This window comes from Ovis aries, chromosome 2, assembly GCF_016772045.2.
Source record: "Ovis aries strain OAR_USU_Benz2616 breed Rambouillet chromosome 2, ARS-UI_Ramb_v3.0, whole genome shotgun sequence".
NCBI classification, from domain to species: domain Eukaryota; kingdom Metazoa; phylum Chordata; class Mammalia; order Artiodactyla; family Bovidae; genus Ovis; species Ovis aries.
The window spans coordinates 34000563-34021064 of record NC_056055.1 but is presented as its reverse complement, the minus strand read 5'-3'; the positions used below and the strand labels follow the sequence as shown (position 1 = coordinate 34021064).

The following is a 20502-nucleotide window of genomic DNA, read 5'->3' as shown; positions in this document are numbered from 1 at the left end:
TACAGTCCCACAGTTTGGCTATATCAAAATTAATTCAGCCCTTTTCTCACTGTTGGATATTTCAGGTGATTTCTTGAACTCTGATTTTATAGACACACTGAAACATCTCCAAATAGTCTTTTTATAATGTGATTTTTATTTCACTCAGGTTTCTGAGAGTGAAGTGTTAAATAAAACAGCAAGTGCACTTTAAATCTTAATAACATTGCCAGATTCTTTTCTCCAAAGCTTATAATAATCATTACACCACCTACAGTGTATGAGAATACCCTATTTTCCATGCCTTCAACAGTACTGGATATTGTCATTCTCTAATTCCTGCCAAAGTAATTAACGAGAAATAACTTCATTGTTTTCATTAGTAATTCCTGACTTCTAATATATGTTTATTGGCTATTTGTATTTCTTCTTCTTTGAGCCATAAACTCCTAATCATTCTCTCTAAAATGGATAGATGACAGGACAATCTTTCACTACGAATTTATACTGTGTCAACTCTAAACAGAGTCATTGGATTACATAACCTCAGGGGACAGTATTCAAGGGCTGGCTCTCCCACTGGTGGGTGGCAGGGTGAGGAAAAGGACAATGTATGGTAGTCGTATGACTAGGTGAATTTTTAGTGATGGTGTTGGGGTAGGGGCTTCTAGAATGTGATGGGAAGAATCTACAGTCATGAGAGCAGTTAAACATAAGTATCTATTGGTTTAAAAAAATTGTCTTCTCTTGGTTTTTGCTGAGGTGCTTTGTTTTGTTGTAAGGAGTTATTTCATATGAGAGACAGTGAATATACTGGGTATATCTATCTTTGCACTAATACAGTGACTATCCTTACACATTTAACTTAGTTGATAAGCACAATATTTACAAAGGCTAGAATCCAGTATAGCAACTTTCTAAATTAAAAGATTTTGCTAGAAACAAATGCAAAGATCTCTCCTAGGTTTGGGGATGCTGTCAAATATTCCTTAAATGGGCTACATAGGAATAAGTTACCAAAATAAAATAAGGGCCTATGATCATGAAGGTAGGTTAATAAATACCAGCTTCCTGAACATAGTAAATGCTTGCTGAACATCTTACTTCAATTATCTATACCTCTAGAATAATGCAGTAATAAAAAACCAATAAACTAAAATAATTGTGAATTGTCTGGATCTTAATTTTAACAGAATGCTTTCAATGTGCCACTGTCAAATATTAAGGCAGCTGTTGATTTATCCTTATTTAGAAAAAGAAAATTCAAGGTGTTTTTTTCCTTTTTAAATCAAGCACAGATTTTGGAATCCTAAATTTCTTAAATTTAAAACAATTTAAGAAAATCTTAAAAATCTTAAATTTTTTTTAGCTCCTATTGAGATAATTACATGGGTTTTTATAGGACCTGTACAAATAATGTTATATTGAAATATTTACTCATAATTAGACTTGATTTACTAATGTTTTATTTGGGATTTTTCAAATTAATGTTTCTTAGTGCAAAGTTAATACTTTTCTTCTCTTATACTCTGTCAAGGTTTGATGCCCTATGGTTCAGTGGTGAAAAATCCACCTTCCAAGCAGGAGATGTAGGTTCAATCCCTGGAGAAGGAAATAGCAACCCACTGCAATATTCTTGCCTGGGAAATCCCATGGACAGAGAAGCCTGGCAGACTACAGTCCACGGGGTTGCAAAGAGTCAGACACGACTTAACAACAACAACAGTAGTACTAGCTTTATAAATTGGATAAATTATGCTTAATTACAGATATCATTTATTGAACAGTTTTAACATCATTTTTATATACTTCTCATATAAATTTCATGCTAATTACATGATATTTCTTATCTCTATTTCAGAGTCAGTGCAAGTAAGTCCCACAGGTTCAAAACTTCCCTAAGGTCACCCAATCACTGAATGACAGCGCTTGCATTTCAAAGCAGGGACAATACTAATAACTAGTATAATACCTGACATCTTTTTGTCAACATTCTACAAGCAGTATTGGAATTAGGTGCTGCCTGAAAAATGGGGAAAGGAGGACAATCATATATGAGTAAAATCATAATCATTTTTAGAAACAATGCTTTGAAAAACAATTTCTTCCATAGTTATTCAATTTTCAATTTCTTGAATCTATATAGAAAGTTCAAATTTTATATATATAAAATCATATCTTTCTCATTTTTAGCCTCTACTTTTAAGCAATTAAGAAAGCATTTCAGAAACAAGAGATGAAAGCTTACCCTGACTCTGAGCCAGATGGAGAATTTTTGCTGTGACATATCTGGCAGTATCTGATTCTGCAGATTCAGTATTGATCTTCTCCAGCTGAGCCAGGAGCCCCACGATTCTAGAGTTATTGGCGAGGCTAAAAAGAATATTACTTTAAATTAGGGCACATTCTACATCAATTGTGAATTCCATACTATGAAGATCAGTTGTTAGAAACAAGCCAAAATCCTACCCTGCTAAAAGCGCAGAGCATGCACACATGCCACATATCCTTACTCTGTTTTAGAGCGTATGACAAACATTCAGCTGATTTAAGTGAGAAACGTTCGATTTCAAAAAACCACAAAGGTACATTCGACCCTGCCAAGCAATCTTCCGTCACATCCTGAAAGTTCACCTTTCCAGTTCACCCCCCACCCCGCCCCGACCCCAACCAAGCAGGCTTTTTACATATTCTATGCTCTCCTCAGACTCTAACCATCCCTTCTACCTGACTCCATTTTTCAGTTAGCACCCAACTTCACAACTATTATAAAGTCAAAGAAGAAAACACTTATCTTCACACAACCAGCACCTTAAACCTCTCTGACTCTCTTCCCACATTCTTTCCTTATTCTCATTCATTATACATTTGTACCATTTGACAGTACCATTCTAGATATTGTCAACAGTAAACGAAACAAACAAAAATTACTGCCCCTCAGAGTGAACATTCTAATGAGACAAAGTAAATACACAAATAACTATATAAATAGTATTAAGGTGATGGGAAGCACTATGGAGAAAAGCAGGTTGTGGGGATAGAAGGGGCAAGGAGGCAGATGGCTGCAATTTTGGAAAGCGTAGTCAGGAAAAACCTCAAGAGGGCACTATTTAGGGAAAGGCCTGAAAGGAGTAAGATAATGAGCGGTGCAGATACCCACAGAAAGAGCTGTCACAATCATCAAATCACCAAGGCAGGACCATGCCTGCTGTGTTCAATTAAGAACAGCAGCAGACTTAGAGTTGGGGGTGATGCAGAAGACAGCACCATCATTCAGAGCCTTGTAGCCCCTGCAGATGTTGACTTTTTTCAACTAAATGAGATGGGAAGTTTTTGAGAAGAGTGATGTGCTCTGACTTGCTTTTCAAAGGCTTTCTTTCACTGGTATGTTGAGATACAAAGAACCATTCCTCCACTGCATTTCTAGTGTATTTGCTCCTTCCACTTCCTCTGATTCATCATTTAGCTCTCCCATGGAACCGCAACATACCCATCGGCACACAACACGATCTAGGAGCTCCCACCAATTAGCACCCCACTTCTCAGCTACTCCTTGAAGATGTCTGCATTTGCCCTCCCACATACTGCTCACTTGTTCAAAGTTTAGTTTCTAACACTGTGAGGTCTCCCCAAAACCTCCTGCAGTCACAGCTTTTCTTTTCATACTCACTGCTGTCCAAGTCAGCTCCTCTGTCTACACTTTCCTCTTTGGGCTTTAATGGCTCCACACACACCTGATTTTCATCCTATGGCCACTTCTTCTAGATCTCCTCTCCTGGCTCCTCCTCCCACAAAACCCTAGATGCTGAAGACCCCCCAGAGCTCTATACTCAGCCCTCTTCTCCTCACTCTCCCTACTCTACTGCCCCAAGCAACCTCATGCAACCCCACAGCTGCAAAATCAATACACTGCCCAGCTCCTACATTTAATTCCAGCCTCAACCTACTCCTCTTCAATTGTAACTTTCCCAAACTCATATAAACCATCAGTTGCTCAAGACAAAAATCCAGATTCCCTTTCCCACACTCAACTCATTATCAGCTCTATCTCTAAACATCTCAAATCCATCCACTTCTCCCCATATATAATCATTTATCTGGAAAACAAAGGTCTACTATCATGACCGCTACTTTAAAAATTTCATGATAAAATTAGTGGTGATATTAATAAAAATAATTTTTAGAAACTGTGTAATAAAGTGTATCAATATTCAGATATCTGCATAATTTATATGCAGAGTACATCATGAAAAATGCCAGGCTAGATGAATCACAAGTTTCAATGAAGACTACTGGGAGAAATATCAACAACCTCAGATGTGCAGATGATACCATTCTAACGGCAAAAAGTGAAGAGGAACTGAAGAGTATCCTGATGAGGGTGAAAGAGGAGAGTGAAAAAGCTAGCTTGAAACTCAACATTCAAAAACCTAAGATCATGGCATCCAGTTCCATTCAATTCAATTCAGTTCAGTTCAGTCACTCAGTCGTGTCCGACTCTTTGTGACCCCATGAATCACAGCACGCCAGGCCTCCCTGTCCATCACCATCTCCCGGAGTTCACTCAGACTTAAGTCCATCGAGTCAGTGATGCCATCCAGCCATCTCATCCTCTGTTGTCCCCTTCTCCTCCTGCCCCCAATCCCTCTCAGCATAAGAGTATTTTCCTTCAGACTGATCTCCTTCAGAAAGAACTGGTTGGATCTCCTTGTAGTCCAAGGGACTCTTACTTCATGGCAAATAGAAGGGGAAAAAGTAGAAGTGGTGACAGATTTTACTGGGTTCCAAAAATCACTGTAGATGGTGATTGCAGCCATGAAATTAAAAGATGCTTGCTCGCGCAAGGAAAGCTATGACAAAACTAAATAGCGTATTAAATAGCAAAGACATCACTTTGCCAACAAAGGTCAAAGCTTCTCATGTACTGATGTGAAATTTGGACCATTAAGAAGGCTGCGCACTGAAGAACTGATGCCTTCAAGTTATGGTGCTGGAGAAGGCTCTTGAGAGTCCCTTACTGCAAGGAGATCAAATCAATTAATCCTAAAGGAAATCAACCCTGAATAGTCATTGGAAAGACTGATACTAAAGCTGAAGCTCCAACACTTTGGCCACCTGATATGAAGAGCCAACTCACTGGAAAAGACCCTGATCCTGGGAAAGACAAAGGCAAAAGGAGAAGAGAGCAGCAGAGGATGTCCACTGACCACTGACTCAATGTACACGAGTTTGAGCAAACTCCGGAAGACAGTGAAGGACAGGAAAGCCTGGCATGCTGCAGTCCATGGGGTCGCAGAGTCGGACATGACTGAGCACAACAACATATATAATACGTATACTGACATATATGACACACTGAACTCAGAAGCAGACAAGAGAATCCAGCTGTCTTCTGATCAGCCAGACATTAAAGAAATGTGCAAAAATTGAATAGAACATTCCACTTTCTGGATTTCCCTGGCAATTCAGTAGTTAAAGACACCAGGATTTCAAGCCTGGGACAAGGATTCAATCCCTAGCAGGGAAACTAAGATCCCACAGGCTGTGTAGCATGACCAAAAAATTAAAATTAAAAAAACTGAAAAAAAATAGTATTTTAAATGCCATCTTATAACTATTTTGACAACTTATTTTAGTAAAAATATTATTACATACAATAATAATGTTGTTATAATGTAACTGGATTATTTCAATGAAATAATTTCTCAATTTTAATTTATCATATGGTAGTATTACTATATTACATATAATTATATTGATATATCATAATATAAATGGCAGTATCGATATTATATATACAATATGGTAAATATCAATACATCAAGTAACCTACATCAACAAAAGCTTTTTGGAGTCTCCATTAATTTAAGAGCACAAGGGGGTTCTTAGCCAAAGTTTGAGAACTCTTGTTCCAAACTTCTCTTGTACATTTTGTGCTCAGATCTAGTCTGAACACTAGAGAGGAAATACATCTTTAAAAACAATTCTGTCAACGTATGGCAAAACCAATACAGTAGTGTAAAGTAAAATAAAGTAAAAATAAAAATTTTAAAAAAAAAACAATTCTGTAACTTAGATGTAAGGGAAATTTGCATTATGGAAATCAGAATTCTGAAATTTAATAATTAGGGGATTTTTTTGTTTGTTTTCTCCAATAATATTTCTCTTGAAGGTCATCTGTTAGCATTTTTCAGTAGATAAAACATCTATTAAAAACATCCAAAAACATACGAAACACACTGATCATATCTTCTGTTCCATTTCAAAGTGAGAGGTTTTTTTTTTTCAGTAACTCTTAAATTTTCAAATTAAATTACACTGCTACCAAAACAAAACAGCTTGCAATTAAGTGATTCTAAGAATCATTACAAATTACAGATGTATGCATGAATTTTTTGAAGGAAGGCAAACAAACAGAAATTAAGAACAACGTAATAAGCAAGCTGATTTTCCTATTTTTTACTTTTCTCACTGAGAACATAAAAACTGAACAAAATATTCCAAGCCACCTCCAACTCAGCTCTAAAAATGTTAAGACTGTTGACACTAATGTTGAGAGAACTGTAGGGTGAACACTAGAGGGCAGTTCTACCTATTGAATGATTTTTTGTTTTGGTTTAATAGGACTCTGTGACCCCACGGACTGTAGCCCACCAGGCTCTTCTGTCCACAGGATTTTCCAGGCAAGAGTACTGGATTGAGTTGCCATTTCCTTCTCCAGGGACTCTTCCTGACCCAGGGATTGAATCTGCATCTCCTTCTTGGCAGGCAGATTCTTTACCACTGAGTCAATGATTTTTAGACTTTGGCAAATCCAAGCGTAAAGGAGAAAGAACAAATTAAAAAGCTATACAGCTATTCAATGAACAATTTAAGCTACAATTTTTCAGCAAAGCAGAAAATCGTTAAATAAAAAGACTCAGATAAGAATTTATCTTCTCTCCCTTGGCCTATTTTTAGGTGAATCAAAATGAGACCAAAACCAACCTTGGGAGGTTACATTTATAACTGATAACGTTAATTACTTGAATAGTTAGAACATTAGGGAATTGAAAATACGACTGATGTGGAGTATATCAAGTCAAGTTAACTTTCCAATGTATATTTTAAAGACACTATCACAAATATTTGTTTCACTGTAGTGGTCTCCTACTGCTTTTTGATACTCTGAGTTTACACACAGTCTTACAGCTATTTTCTTAAAAATATAAATTTTTTATATGTTACAAAAGTCTCAATGGTATATACATATTGTCCTGCAACAAATAATTTCCCAAGCAAGTGCAAGGGCTAAAGAAACTATCTTCACATTGCAAATAAATTTTATTACGTTCTCATAATAAAATGTAAATTGCATACAGGTAACACACATGTCTTCATAAATAAGCTATAAACATCTGACAGCAAAAAATTCATTAAAATATACCAAAGTTTTAAACTTAATCAGTAGTCTTAGTAAATAAGACTTAATTCAAACAATATGGTATTATTTCCAAAATATGCACATTATCTTTCAGAAATGGTTGTTCCTCATTTCTAACTCTTTAATTTTTATTTATTTTTACTACTTTTGCTTTAATCACGTTTTTATTGTTTCCAAATACTGAACACAAAACTTTATTTTTCTTTTTTGTTGAGCAAAGGACAATGAAAAATGGAAATTTCACTATCATTCCTTTGTAGAAATAGTTAAATAGTTAAGTATGTAAGATTAGAAAACGATATTCTTCTAACTGGAAGAGAACAATAACTATTTCTCTAACTACTTCTTCTATAATAATTAAATGCAGTAAGGCACAGGCATTAAGCTAGACATCCTGACCAACAGAACGACACTGAGTATAACAGATCTACACTTGTACAAACAACTGACTTTTGATACAGGTACAAAGGAACTCAGTGGAGAAAGGATATTCTTTCTAAAAATGGTGCTGAACAATCAGATATCCAAATGCCAAAAAAAAATGTGCTATCCACACCTCATACCATATAAAAATTAACCCAAATAGGAACACAGACCTAAATGTAAAATCTAAAACAATAAAAAACTGGAAGAAACATAAGAGAAAATATTGATAATATGGGTTATGCAAATATTTCTTAGATATAACTCTAAAAGCATAACCCATAAAAGAACAAATAAACAAATGAAAATCACCTAAATTTAAAACTTCTGATCTTAGAAGACACTACATAGGAACGTCCCTGGTGGTCCAGCAGTTAACAACCCACCTTGCAATGCAGGAGACTCAGGATTGAACCCTGGACCAGGAACTAAGAACCCACATGCCTTGGAGCACTGAGCCCCACGTCACAACTAGAGAGTCATGTGACACAACGTGACACAAGAAAGATCCTGCATATGATGCAACCGAGACCTGATGCAGCCAAACAAATAAACAAGTATTAGAGAGAGAAAGATTGAGAAAGAGAGACGACCACCCACAGAATGGGAGAAAATATGAAGGAAAAAAAGTGCAACTGAAAGAAAATGCTTGCAATTCAAGTATCTGATAAACAACTTGAATCCATAATATTAAAAAAAAAAAAACCTAAAACTCAATTACTAAAACACTAAAATTTCAAAAATTGGAAGATTTGGAAAGAGACTTCACCAAATAAGATATGCTAAAAGATAACGCACCAAATAACTCATCAATTGATTTTCAAAATCATCAGCCATTAGGGAAATGCAAATTAAAATCACAATGACATATCAATATACGCCTACGAGAATGGCTACAATTTTAAAAGAATGATCGTAAGAATTTACAAAGAATGACCAAATTAAAAGACGCTTACTCCTTGGAAGAAAAGTTATGACCAACATAGATAGCATATTGAGAAGCAGAGATATTACTTTGCCAACAAAGGTCCGTCTAGTCAAGGCTATGGTTTTTCCAGTAGTCATGTATGGATGTGAGAGTTGGACTGTGAAGAAAGCTGAGCACAGAAGAATTGATGCTTTTGAACTGTGGTGTTGGAGAAGACTCTTGAGAATCCCTTGGACTGCAAGGAGATCCAACCTGTCCATTCTGAAGGAGATCAGCCCTGGGATTTCTTTGGAAGGAATGATGCTAAAGATGAAGCTCCAGTACTTTGGCCACCTCATGCTAAGAGTTGACTCATTGGAAAAGACTCTGATGCTGGGAGGGATTGGGGGCAGGAGGAGAAGGGGACGACTGAGGATGAGATGGCATCACCGACTCAATGGATGTGATTCTGAGTGAACTCCGGGAGTTGGTGATGGACAGGGAGGCCTGGCGTGCTGCGATTTATGGGGTCGCAAATAGTCGGACACGACTGAGCGACTGAACTGAACTGAACTGAACAAGTGTTGGTGAGAATACAGAACTAGACTTTTCATACACTGTTGGAGAGACTGTAGGATGGTATTAATGTCTTTGTAAAACAGATCATTGTTAAGTTTCCTAAAAAGAAACACAGACCTACCATATGCTTCAGCCATTCCATTTCTAGGTAGTTAATGAACATGATAAATACATTCATTATTTTCACTGAGATAATGATTTAACCATTATACATAAACCAAAGTTATTAAACTATGTTTAGCTTCTTATAAGATGATTATATCTCAACGCTAAGTCGCTTCAGTCATGTCCGACTCTCTACAACCCCACAGACGGCAGCCCACCAGGCTCCCACGTCCCTGGGATTCTCCAGGCAAGAACACTGGAGTAGGTTGCCATTTCCTTCTCCAATGCATGAAAGTGAAAAGTGAAAGAGAAGTCGCTCAATAAAGCTGTTTAAAAATTCATAGGTGACCTTAATACGTACCGTTGGTGTAGTGGATAAGGCAGGAACTAAACAAGAGTGACTGGAGAGTGTGAAATGAGATGCAGATTGCATTTACAGGCTATTTAAAACTTTTGGCTTTTGAGGAAATCAGATAAATTGAGTAGTAACAGAACTGTACTGTACGGTGCTTGAGCTACCAGGGAAGCCCAGTAACAGAACAGTACAGTCTAAATATGGGGAAGCCCAGATTGGTTTAAATGATATGGAATGGAGGAATTAAAGATTCAACAGAGAAAAATACTAATGATTAAAAGACCAAGAAAAAAGACACATCCTTTGTAGCAAAAAGTAACAGGAGGGTAAGCAAAGGATAGAATCAAATAAAGGGGAGCAAGCAAATTTTGTACAAGAAATATGAGGACAATAAATTGTATTATCTCTAAGATTAGGTCAACTGCTGAGAATATGTACATATACACCTGACAATTTCAAATGCTTGAAAAGTATAAAACAGTCATTCCAAAATTTAGAATCAAAGTAGTTAAGATTGCTGGGCTCAGTTCAGGCTGATTATCAATAATCATTTTAGTAATATCTTCTAAGTTAATTCATCCTCCAGCATCATTCAGCCACTCAGTAAAGGTCTATTCAGGAAAAAGACTTTGTCAGGTATGTGTGATGAAAAAATACAAAGTAAGGTAAAAGCATTTCAGGTATTTGCAAGACTGGAATGATAAACAATGGATCCTACACTGGTAAGAGAGGGGCTTCCCTGATAGCTCAGTTGGCAAAGAATCCACCTGCAATGCAGGAGATCCTGGTTTGATTCCTGGGTTGGGAAGATCCCCTGGAGAAGGGAACGGCTACTAACTTGAGTATTCTGGCCTGGAGAATTCCATGGACTGTATAGTCCATGGAGTTGCAAAGAATTGGACACAACTGAGCGACTTTCACTTGATAAGAGAGGAAGTGATGATGACTCAATAGATCAGAGCTAAGGATAAGGCAGAACTCTTGCAGTACAGACACTTGAACAAGAAAGCTGGAAAGATAAAAGTCTATGGATCTCAAAATTTAAGACTTCACTATATACTGGTTAAACCACTACACTGCATTTGTTCAGGTGTTCTCATCAGATTATAAGCCTCATGTAGAAAGAGAATAGGGCTCATTTTACTTCTTTAGAACGTGCTCAACACTCATTTTCTGCAAAGCACTGCATTAAGTGTTATGTTTCTTCCTACTCTCCCAGATTCAGCACTGAGTTAGGTACATAAACCTGTTTAATAGATACTTCATAGCTGAGAAAAAAATCTAAAGGGGGCAAAAAATAAACAAAAAAGAGCATCCACAGAAGCATTTAAAGATAGAAAATATATAATAAATTTTCTATGGAAACGGATGTGCTTTGATCAAGTCTTACGTAAGGAAAAAAATTCAGTAGCCATACAATATACAAAATGTTATGTTCTAGTAAAATTCTATTTATGTACACTGAAATTTGAATTTCATATGTTCACATTTTTATTTTTATTCCCAACCATTTAGAGATGTAAAAACCACTCAGGCCACACAAAAACAAGCAGTAGGTGAGATTCGGCCCATGTGTCAAGTTTAAATGAAAAGTTAAACAGTAATAAACATTAACAAAATAACATAAATATATGATGCTGCATTTAAACAAATATATTTTAAGGTAATAAGTTTCATACAATCACTTCATGTATTATGTCTATAATTTATACATACTGGTATTTAAAATTACAATACCTTTTCTCTGGTATCACTTTTAACTTGCTCATCTTGAATTACTTCATTTCACCATTGCAGATAATCTAAAAAGAAAAAAATACTGATATTAAACACACAATTTTGTTTTCTATATATTAGATGTCATAAAAGTCATACAACTGATAGTTTTTATTATGGGCAACACAAGATAAGACTAGAAACCACAGGAGAATGTTTGAGTTTTACATGCTTCTGGCAGGTCACTTCAAAGTACAAGGTGTGCCTATTAAACCACTTAAAATCAGTCAGTATAAGGTTATCAAAAATCCAAGTGCTATAAAAGTGTAAAAACATAATTTATACTATAGAGCCAAGATTTCTTTTGAGACCATTCAAATTAGCCTTCCTGTTCTAATACTACACCTTAAAATATTCAAACCAATCCTATGATTAGTGTATTGTCCACCATTCACACAGCAGTCAAACACTGGTAAATATGTATTATTTCTGTACGAAAACATTTTAATTAACAACAAATTGTTTAGATAGAGCAAAATCTTCTCAAAAATCTCTCTCATTTAATATATTTACACATATTTTCCTTCAACCAACAGAGGTTTCATCTTTGGAATGTACATATTATATATTTTAAAACCTTACATCTTTTTTAATATACGGGATCTAAAATAGGAGTTGGTTACACAGATGTTGCAAGGCTGGCAAGCTATAGAGGAAGCCTAGGGAGGCTCAAGATAAACAACTGCAGAAGTAGTTACCACCCTGGGTTTGGAGGGCAAGAGGGAAAAGAGATTTAAAACCCTAAATCTCTATTCACAATTTTTATAATTTTTCAGATTTATTTTACAACTATTCACCCAAAAAAAGACCCGGATATATTTTAATTTTACGTACTGATGCTTATTACTGAAGCAGGAATTTTGTGGCATTTTTAAACAAGAAGTTTAAAAACTATTGTCAATTCAACAAGTTACATCCCTATACAATGTTTAGTAATGCTATATTTAAAGGAAAACAAACATGCCCAAAAAAGAAGAGACTTCAAACTGTATAATATAATAGATTTAGAAGACACAGATATTCTGGGTGTTTTACTACAGTAACAAAGAACTTCTCCTTTAACTAAACATGACTTTTTTTCCCTTTTTTTAAACTCAGTTATAATAGAGGAAACATATTTAGGATTATCTACAAAAATTACATAGGCTGTTTTTAAAGAAGATAAATTTTTAAATGCTAACTACTCCTTTTAACTGACTTTTTTAATGCCCACAAAGTCAAAAGTAACTTTTTCTGATTTCCAAATTAATTAAGAGTCATTATACGTCCAAAGGTGGGGGGAATCTTACATGTTTTCAAAAGCACCGTTGTTGCCATAAACAGAATTAAGCTACTTGGTTAAGTAGTATGATTTTCTCTAAAACTACATTAACAGCAAGCCCATCTCACAAGCTGAAGGGCCTTGTCTCGCCTGTCTGGGATGCCCAGGGTAAAGGGAGCAATAATGCTGACACAGGCAAGCATAATGAAGCAGGATGAGGATCTCACAGGGTTCCAGACACCAGCCATCACCTCCAGCTCTGCTCAGAGGGCTGCTGTGAGAGACAGACTGTTGAAGAGGTTGCAGAACATGAAGCCAAACCATATGTCTAAGCTTACAGAGAGCATTCGGTTGATGGCACTGGATGGGCTCCCCCGAGAACACAGAAGGATGTTGTTTGGGGATTAAACTCTGTTTACCTATCCTCTGAATTCTGATGCTCCCCTGAATACTGAAGCTGCAGAACAAAACATCATTTGTGGGACAAGGAGGACTTGGGCAATAAAGTTGAAGACTACATGAAGAATTATGACAGATGACAGGAGGAGAAGGCTGCAGGCCCACAGACTATGTTGTAAGTTTGTCTCCAACTTAAATCAAAAGGAAGCCCTCCTCCCCAGTCCTCAAGCTTTCTCTTTGTTCCTCTGGGTCATCCAAGTCTGTGACCATGTTATCCTGAGGAAGAACCTCTTCACAACTGCTTATTGTAGATGGAGCATTCTACATATATATAGTAAAAAAAAAAAAAAAAAAAGTCTGAAATTCCAAAGAGTTGCCTCCTTAACCTTAACATATTTCCTTTTCTGAAACTACTAAATACACTGCTGCTGAGATTCCTGAAAAGTCGTAATGAACTCAGAATTGAGGCTACAGCTTGCTTCTCACCCTCTTCCCAAACAAAATTAGTTCCCTGCACAAATGACACTAATGACATGCTTAGCACAGCTCATAGATCGGTGATAAGAAATCTATTACAAATTGTGATCCAATGTAAATTCTCAGCCCTTTCCTAGATGTCTTGAAGCTTCCAAGAATGCACAGTCATTCACTATAAATCTATACTGAAAAGGGTATTTTATTTAATGTAAGTATATCTGGAACAGATTTGTAATTTGTACATTTAATGCTTCAATCATTTTTTTCTATTCTCAGTTAGTTTGTATTTTCGTTGTATAGGGCCAACAGAAGGATGTTAAGTAAAGCAACTATTGAAGAGAAAAACAAAGAGAAACATGAAAGAAGGGAAAAAAGTGTACTTCACTAAGCAAATATGTCCTTTACAGCCACTTTTTCTTGCTGAATCCTGAGGCCAGAGTGCTTCAGAGAGAAGGAAAAGCCTTCTTTTTGCTGTGAAAGTTTGTGTTCATTACAGTATGGTGTAATAGAAAGAGCAGGAACCTAGAAGCAGAAATGTTGCATCTCACAAAGTCTGTGGTTTTGCCAAACAACTGTGACAAAGCAAGACACTGAGACTTTATGCAAGAGAGGCTGTAAAGTCCAAGATCAAGGTGCAGGCAGTTACGGTGTCTGGTGAGAACTGAGTATGTGGTTCATAGACCCCCATCTTCTCACTGGACTGTGGCATGGGGGAAGGGCCAGGGGAGATCTCTTGGGTGTCTCTTCCTCCATGAGAAGATGGGGGGTCCCGTGTTCCCTCTGTTTCTCCCAATGGTTATATGACATTTCATGCTAACTCTAGCATAGTGTCAAAGCCAGGAATCTGACATTCATACAACATGTGTTTCTAGTTCTACATCATTTTATTACACATGTAATTTATATAAACTACCACATTTTGCTATATTTTTAAAATATTAGAAAACATGGATTTCTATTACTTGAATAACTTTAAAAAGATAATGAAAATCACTGTAATCTCAAAATTCATTCATTTAACATTAATGGCTACACAACTTCAATTGTATATGGCCAAAGAAAGTACTTCCAAGGAGATCATTTAATATAACTGATCACGCCTTCTTATAAATACTTTATTATATAGCTGTAGTTTGTTTTCTGCCTACTCACTGCCATTCTTTCTTAAATCTCCTTTACTAGAATGCCCTAGGGCTCAGTCCTTGGCCTTTTCAAATCCACTCTCTTCGCTGGTGACCTCATCCAGTCTCATGACTACTCAACATCTCCACTTGGCTCTCTAATAATATCACAAACTTAACAATCCAAAACTAATCTCCTGACTTTCCTTTCCTCAAATGTATTTAAGAGACAGTTCTCTCTGCAGTTCTTCAGTCCAAAACCTTAGTGTCCTTCTTGACTCCTGTTTTATACCCCACATCCAACCCCTCAGGAATTCCTGACAGTTCTACTCTCAAAATATATCCAGACTCCAATCACTTCTCCACATCTATCAATACTACCATGGTGGGCCACTGCCCCTATTCATCCCCCTTCTATGAATGGCACCTACAGTCTTTTTTCAACACAACACCTTGACTGATCCTTTTAAAAGCCTGGAGAAAAGAGGGGGGAAATATGCAGATAAATCTTGTCATCACTCTGCTCAAAGCCCAGTGGGTGCTGCCCACATATTTAAATGGCATTAGGGGTCCTAAAGGAATGCCCCAGCCCTTCTCTCTGTAACTTGCCTACAACTCCTCTTCCTCACATTGCTCTGGATGCACTGGCTGGGCCTCCATGCTTTCCACCAGCAGGCCAGGCTCACTCTCAGCTTACTGTCTTTGCCCAAGCTGTTTATTTTGCCTGAAATGTTCTGCCAGATAGCCCAATGACTAACCAACTCCCAAATTTCCTTTGCTCAAGAATCACCTTTTCAAAAAACACAATCACCTTTTCAATAAAGCCTATCCCAACCATCTTATTTAATACTGTAAAACAGCTCCAGACACCAGCATACCCATCACCCCTTACCTCAATGTACTTTTCTCTTTTCCCAGAGCACTTACAGCCTTCTATGACAGGATGATTCAAAAGTAACAGAACACTTTGAAAACTGTACTCAATAACTGATTACATATATATGAACAGGTGTCAAAACAAATTCGTAAAGGAATAGTTTATTTTCCTATACTTACAAATCTCCACCATATGCCCCCATCACATCACATACATCAATCCCGAAATCTAATTCATCCCAGACCCTCAACAGCTTATCACTACTGGTAGCTACAAAAGCAGCCAAAATAAGTTCTTTTATTTCCTCAAGGTTTTGAGGAAAAGAGGCAGAAACCCAAGGTTCTTGATACCTAATATCTTGGTGCAACTCTTTTTAATCACCTTGTAAACTAGGCAATTTAACTATGTGTACTATTTATTATTTATTTCTCTCCATTGAACTAAAGTTCAAAAAGAGCAGAAATCTTTGTTTTGCTCACCATTCCCAAGTACCTCGTACAGTGCCAGTACATTGTAGGTGGTAAATAGATTTCTGAATGAACAAACAAATGCTTTAAGGACTTGTTTTGAGACAACTTTACTATACAAATGAGCAAGAAGTCTTCATTTTTAAAAACTCAATAATATGGTGGATATGGTATAGTGGCACACAGTATATACATTAACTTCTCTCTAGCGTGCCTTCCTGTGCTACAGGAATGTAGTACAGGAAAGCTTAAAAAAAAAAAGGGGGGGGGGGTTTCTACTGCAGTCAGGTTCCAGATGTTTTTATACCCGCCAAACTCAATTTCACTGTTTATGAAATTTGTTAGACTGAAAGTCACACAAATGCCACCTGACCTCGCAGTGAAGTACCAACTTAGACATGCTTTGTTCTACAGCAGTGTATATGGAGATTCCAAAGCCTTGTCCAGGGTTCCCCAAAGTGGGGTCCACAAGTTGTTGCTAGAATTCTTTGAGAGTTCAAAATGGAACACAAGGGGTTCTTTTTTTCTTCTCTTTTACTTTTGTGCACCAAGGAGTGACAGCTAATTAATGATTTTATTTCATATCATCTGTGTGTGCTAGTACACAGAAGGACCATGTATATTTGGCTACAGTTGGCTGTGATAACTGGAGATTGCATGGGACATGGAGAAGGTAATGGGCTAATGAGTATCAGCCCCTTCCTCAAATTACCTCCCCTAAACACTCCTTATGCACTATCAACTGCCTCACAGGAGCAAAGGTTCTACAACTGTAGAACTTGGAGGGAAACTGGAGGGAAATTTTAATATTAATGAAAAAAACTGTATACCCAGATGCACCCATTCCTAACACTTTGCTATTGGGATGAAAATTCCAAACTGTGAACTGAATAAATTATAAGGGCCTTACATTGTGAAATGTTTGGACTTTTTGTGACTTTCTCACTTAGTTGTTTAGTATGTCCTTATGTTTTAGACATTAACATTTGTAATTTACATATATGCCTGATAATCCAATGTGGCAAGTTTTGAGGATGGGGTATGAAAGGAGGGTCAGTGGACAATTCTGGTAAGATTAGCAATGAAGAATTATATCCTCCAAGTCATTTCACTAAATTAGTGCAACAAGAGACACACATAAAAAAACACATTCTTATACTGAAAACTACTTATCAATAGATTTATACAACGGAACATAGTATTCCATTCTATGCGGGAAATGTTTCAAGTGCAGTAATGGCTCTGCTGCTGCTGCTAAGTCACTTCTGTCGTGTCCGACTCTGTGCGACCCCATAGACGGCAGCCCACCAGGCTCCCCCGTCCCTGAGATTCTCCAGGCAAGAACACCAGAGTGGGTTGCCATTTCCTTCTCCAATGCATGAAAGTGAAAAGTTAAAGTGAAGTCGCTCAGTCATGTCCTAGTCGTAGCGACCCCATGGACTGCAGCCTACCAGGCTCCTCTGTCCATGGATTTTCCAGGCAAGAGTACTGGAGTGGGCTGCCAATGGCTCTAGCAATATTCAAAACATACAGCTGCAAATTATAGTAGTTGGACACATTAAAGGTACTAATGGGATCTCCAAACAAACACAATAAAGCTTTGGGTTAAAAAAAATTACATACAATGAAAAGGCTAAGGTAGCAAGTGATACAGCAGCAGAGTTTCACTGATTAGCAAAAGGAAAGTCACCCCAATTGCTGAGAACCCAGTATGTCCAGAATGTAAAGTTATGCCAAATGAAATACTTTACATGAGATGTAGTAAGAGAAAATTTTAAAGTTCTACAGTATAATAACAGTAAGTCAATATATTGACATGTCATGGGATATTGAAGACTCACGTGATAAATAGAAGACAGGTTTTCCTGTCCAGACTGAATGATGAAATCAAGAAAACATTTTTTTTGTGTGGGACTTCCCTGGTGGTCCAGTGGTTAAAACTGTCTTTCAACACAGGAGACTCAAGTTCAATCCCTGGTTGGGGAACTAAGATCACATATGCCACGGGGCAACTAAGCCTATGTGCTCTGGAGCCCACCTGCACAGTTAGAGAGAAGCCTGTGAGGCACAACCGAGGGCCCACATGGCACAAAGACCCGATGCAGCCAAATTAATAATTTTTTTTTTTTTTTTTGCCACAGAATGCTGCCCAAAGCCAGAAAAAGACAGGATAGCTGATGTTTTATCTTCCTGTCTAGAAACAAAAGGTCCATCTTGGAAGAACTTTGTTGGCACCTGTGCTGAAAATGTTCCAATAGCTGGCTCCATGTGAGGATGTGCTACTCTTGTTTAACAACCCCACCCTCCAAAAAAACCTGACTTTTTAACACAGCGTTTTCTTCACAGAGAAGAGTTAGTAAATCAAAAGCTCTGAGGGATGAAATGAAAACGTTCTCTTAAGACATCCAGGGGCTTGGCGGATGAAGAGTTCTCGAGCATGTGTCAGAGCTGAGTGGTGAATTGCAGGGGTACTTTCACAAACACAGTAGGCCAGATTCTGCTGAGCACTCAGGAAGAAGAATGGCTACTGCAACTAGCCAACTTAGCAAACATTTGTTACCATACGAAACAAATCAACCACTCCTCTCTGCAAGACCTAGAGAAAGCATTTTGACTTCAAGTAATAAGATTCTTGGGCTTCCCTGGCAGCTCAGTCAGTAAAGAATCCACCCACAATGGAGGAGACCTGGGTTCGATCCCTGGGTTGTTAAGATCCCCTGAAGGAGAGTATGGCAGCCCACTCCTGTATTCATGCCTGGAGAGTCCCCATGGACAAAGGAGCCTGGCAGGCTACAGTCCATGGGGTCACACTGGGTCGGACACAACTGAGCAACTAAGCACACAATTTAAGATTCTTGGGGAAAAAATTCAAATGACAAAAGGATATGAGAAGATGCTCTTATTGCTGCTTTGGACTTGAGAGTGAAAAGGGGTATCAACAAATTTCAAATCTTGCTGACCTAGAGGAATAAAATTAGAAAATAAAACTGAACAGTATTTTCTCTTTCTTTTCAAATAAATATAAGATGAAATGAGAGGCCCTTTCTCTGAATCATCTGCTTATTCTGAGAACTTGACTGAGGAGGAAGAATTTTTGTGCACTGCAGTGTGACTATAAACTCAAGATGAGACTTACCTGCTCTGTCCCTGCTATTGCTGCTAAGTCACTTCAGTCGTGTCCGACTGTGCGACCCCATGGACGGCAGCCCACCAAGCTCCCCCATCCCTGGGATTCTCCAGGCAAGAACACTGGAGAGGGTTGCCATTTCCTTCTCCAATGCATGAAAGTGAAAAGTGAAAGTGATGTCGCTCAGTCGTATCCGACTCTTAGCGACCCCATGGATTGCAGCCTACCAGGCTCTTCCATCCATAGGATTTTCCAGGCAAGAGTACTGGAGTGGGGTGCCATTGCCTTCTCCGTGCTCTGTCCCTAAAAAGAGCTAAATTTCTATCAAAGAATAGTGTCTTGCAAATAATAGAAGGGTAATGAACATTCTGCTGCTGGTTTTCAATTTCTTATGTGTATATGCATCAAGAGCAAGGAGGAAATCATCTCATGTTGGCTGAAAATGAAATGTGAATAGTTATTTCAAGTTCAACAAAAGAAAACAAAAACAAGTTTCATATGAAAGAGATAAACCACTATTTTTAGTTTTTAAAACTAATAACTTTATTGTATAAAACTTTTTCATAAAATGTGAAGTAATCAATATACATATATATATATAAATATATATATATATAAATATAATCATTTGTAACTCTTGGACCTATATTTGAACCTCATTATGCCAGTCAGGGCAAAACAAGTTTTTCAAAATTCTGATACAAATTATTAACAGGCTACATTTTTAATATTACTTTGGCTTATGGTTTTTACTAGCTTTGCTATTTGCACTATCAATTTTCATGCTTTTAATGAAAACTAGTTAAAATCAATTTACACTGGTACTGGCAAAAAGACAAAGAGACCAATGGAACAAAACTGAAAGTCTAGAAATAAACATATACACCTATGGCCAACTGATTATTGACAAGGGTGCCAAGTCCACTCCATGATGGAAAAAAAAAAAAAAAGCACTCTCTTCTATTGCTGGGACAAATGGATTTTCACAGGCAAAAGTATGAAGTGGAATTCCTACTCACACCAGAAACAAAAATGAATCAACATTCATCACAATGAATCAACAACATGAATATAAGCAGCTAAAACTCTTAGAAGAAAACATAGGAGTAAATCTGTATGACACAGAATTTGGCAACAGATTCTCAGTTACAGCAACAGAAGCACAAGAAACAAAAGAAAAAGGAAGATAAATTGAACTTCAAATTTTAAAACTTCTGTGCCTCAAA

General features: G+C 37.2%; 1 protein-coding gene and 1 pseudogene across 3 annotated transcripts in view; one reads left to right on the top strand and one right to left on the bottom strand.

Annotated features, from left to right (window-relative positions):
- Window positions 1-20502, bottom strand: part of AGTPBP1 (ATP/GTP binding carboxypeptidase 1) — a 191940-nt gene that overhangs the window by 149774 nt on the left and 21664 nt on the right. Inside the window, exons 2-3 of one of the 3 annotated variants that reach the window (XM_015093043.3) lie at window positions 11509-11573; window positions 2228-2352 (exon numbers count right to left, since the gene is read on the bottom strand). In XM_015093043.3, the coding sequence (XP_014948529.3) occupies window positions 2228-2352; window positions 11509-11540 (157 nt within the window). In that variant the 5' untranslated portion in view covers window positions 11541-11573. Of the gene's footprint in view, window positions 1-2227; window positions 2353-8211; window positions 8250-11508; window positions 11574-20502 lie in introns of those variants that run through there. The other 2 variants (XM_060409111.1, XM_060409112.1) reach the window with 2 other exon arrangements.
- LOC114112945 (NEDD8-conjugating enzyme UBE2F-like) lies at window positions 12992-13347 on the top strand (annotated as a pseudogene).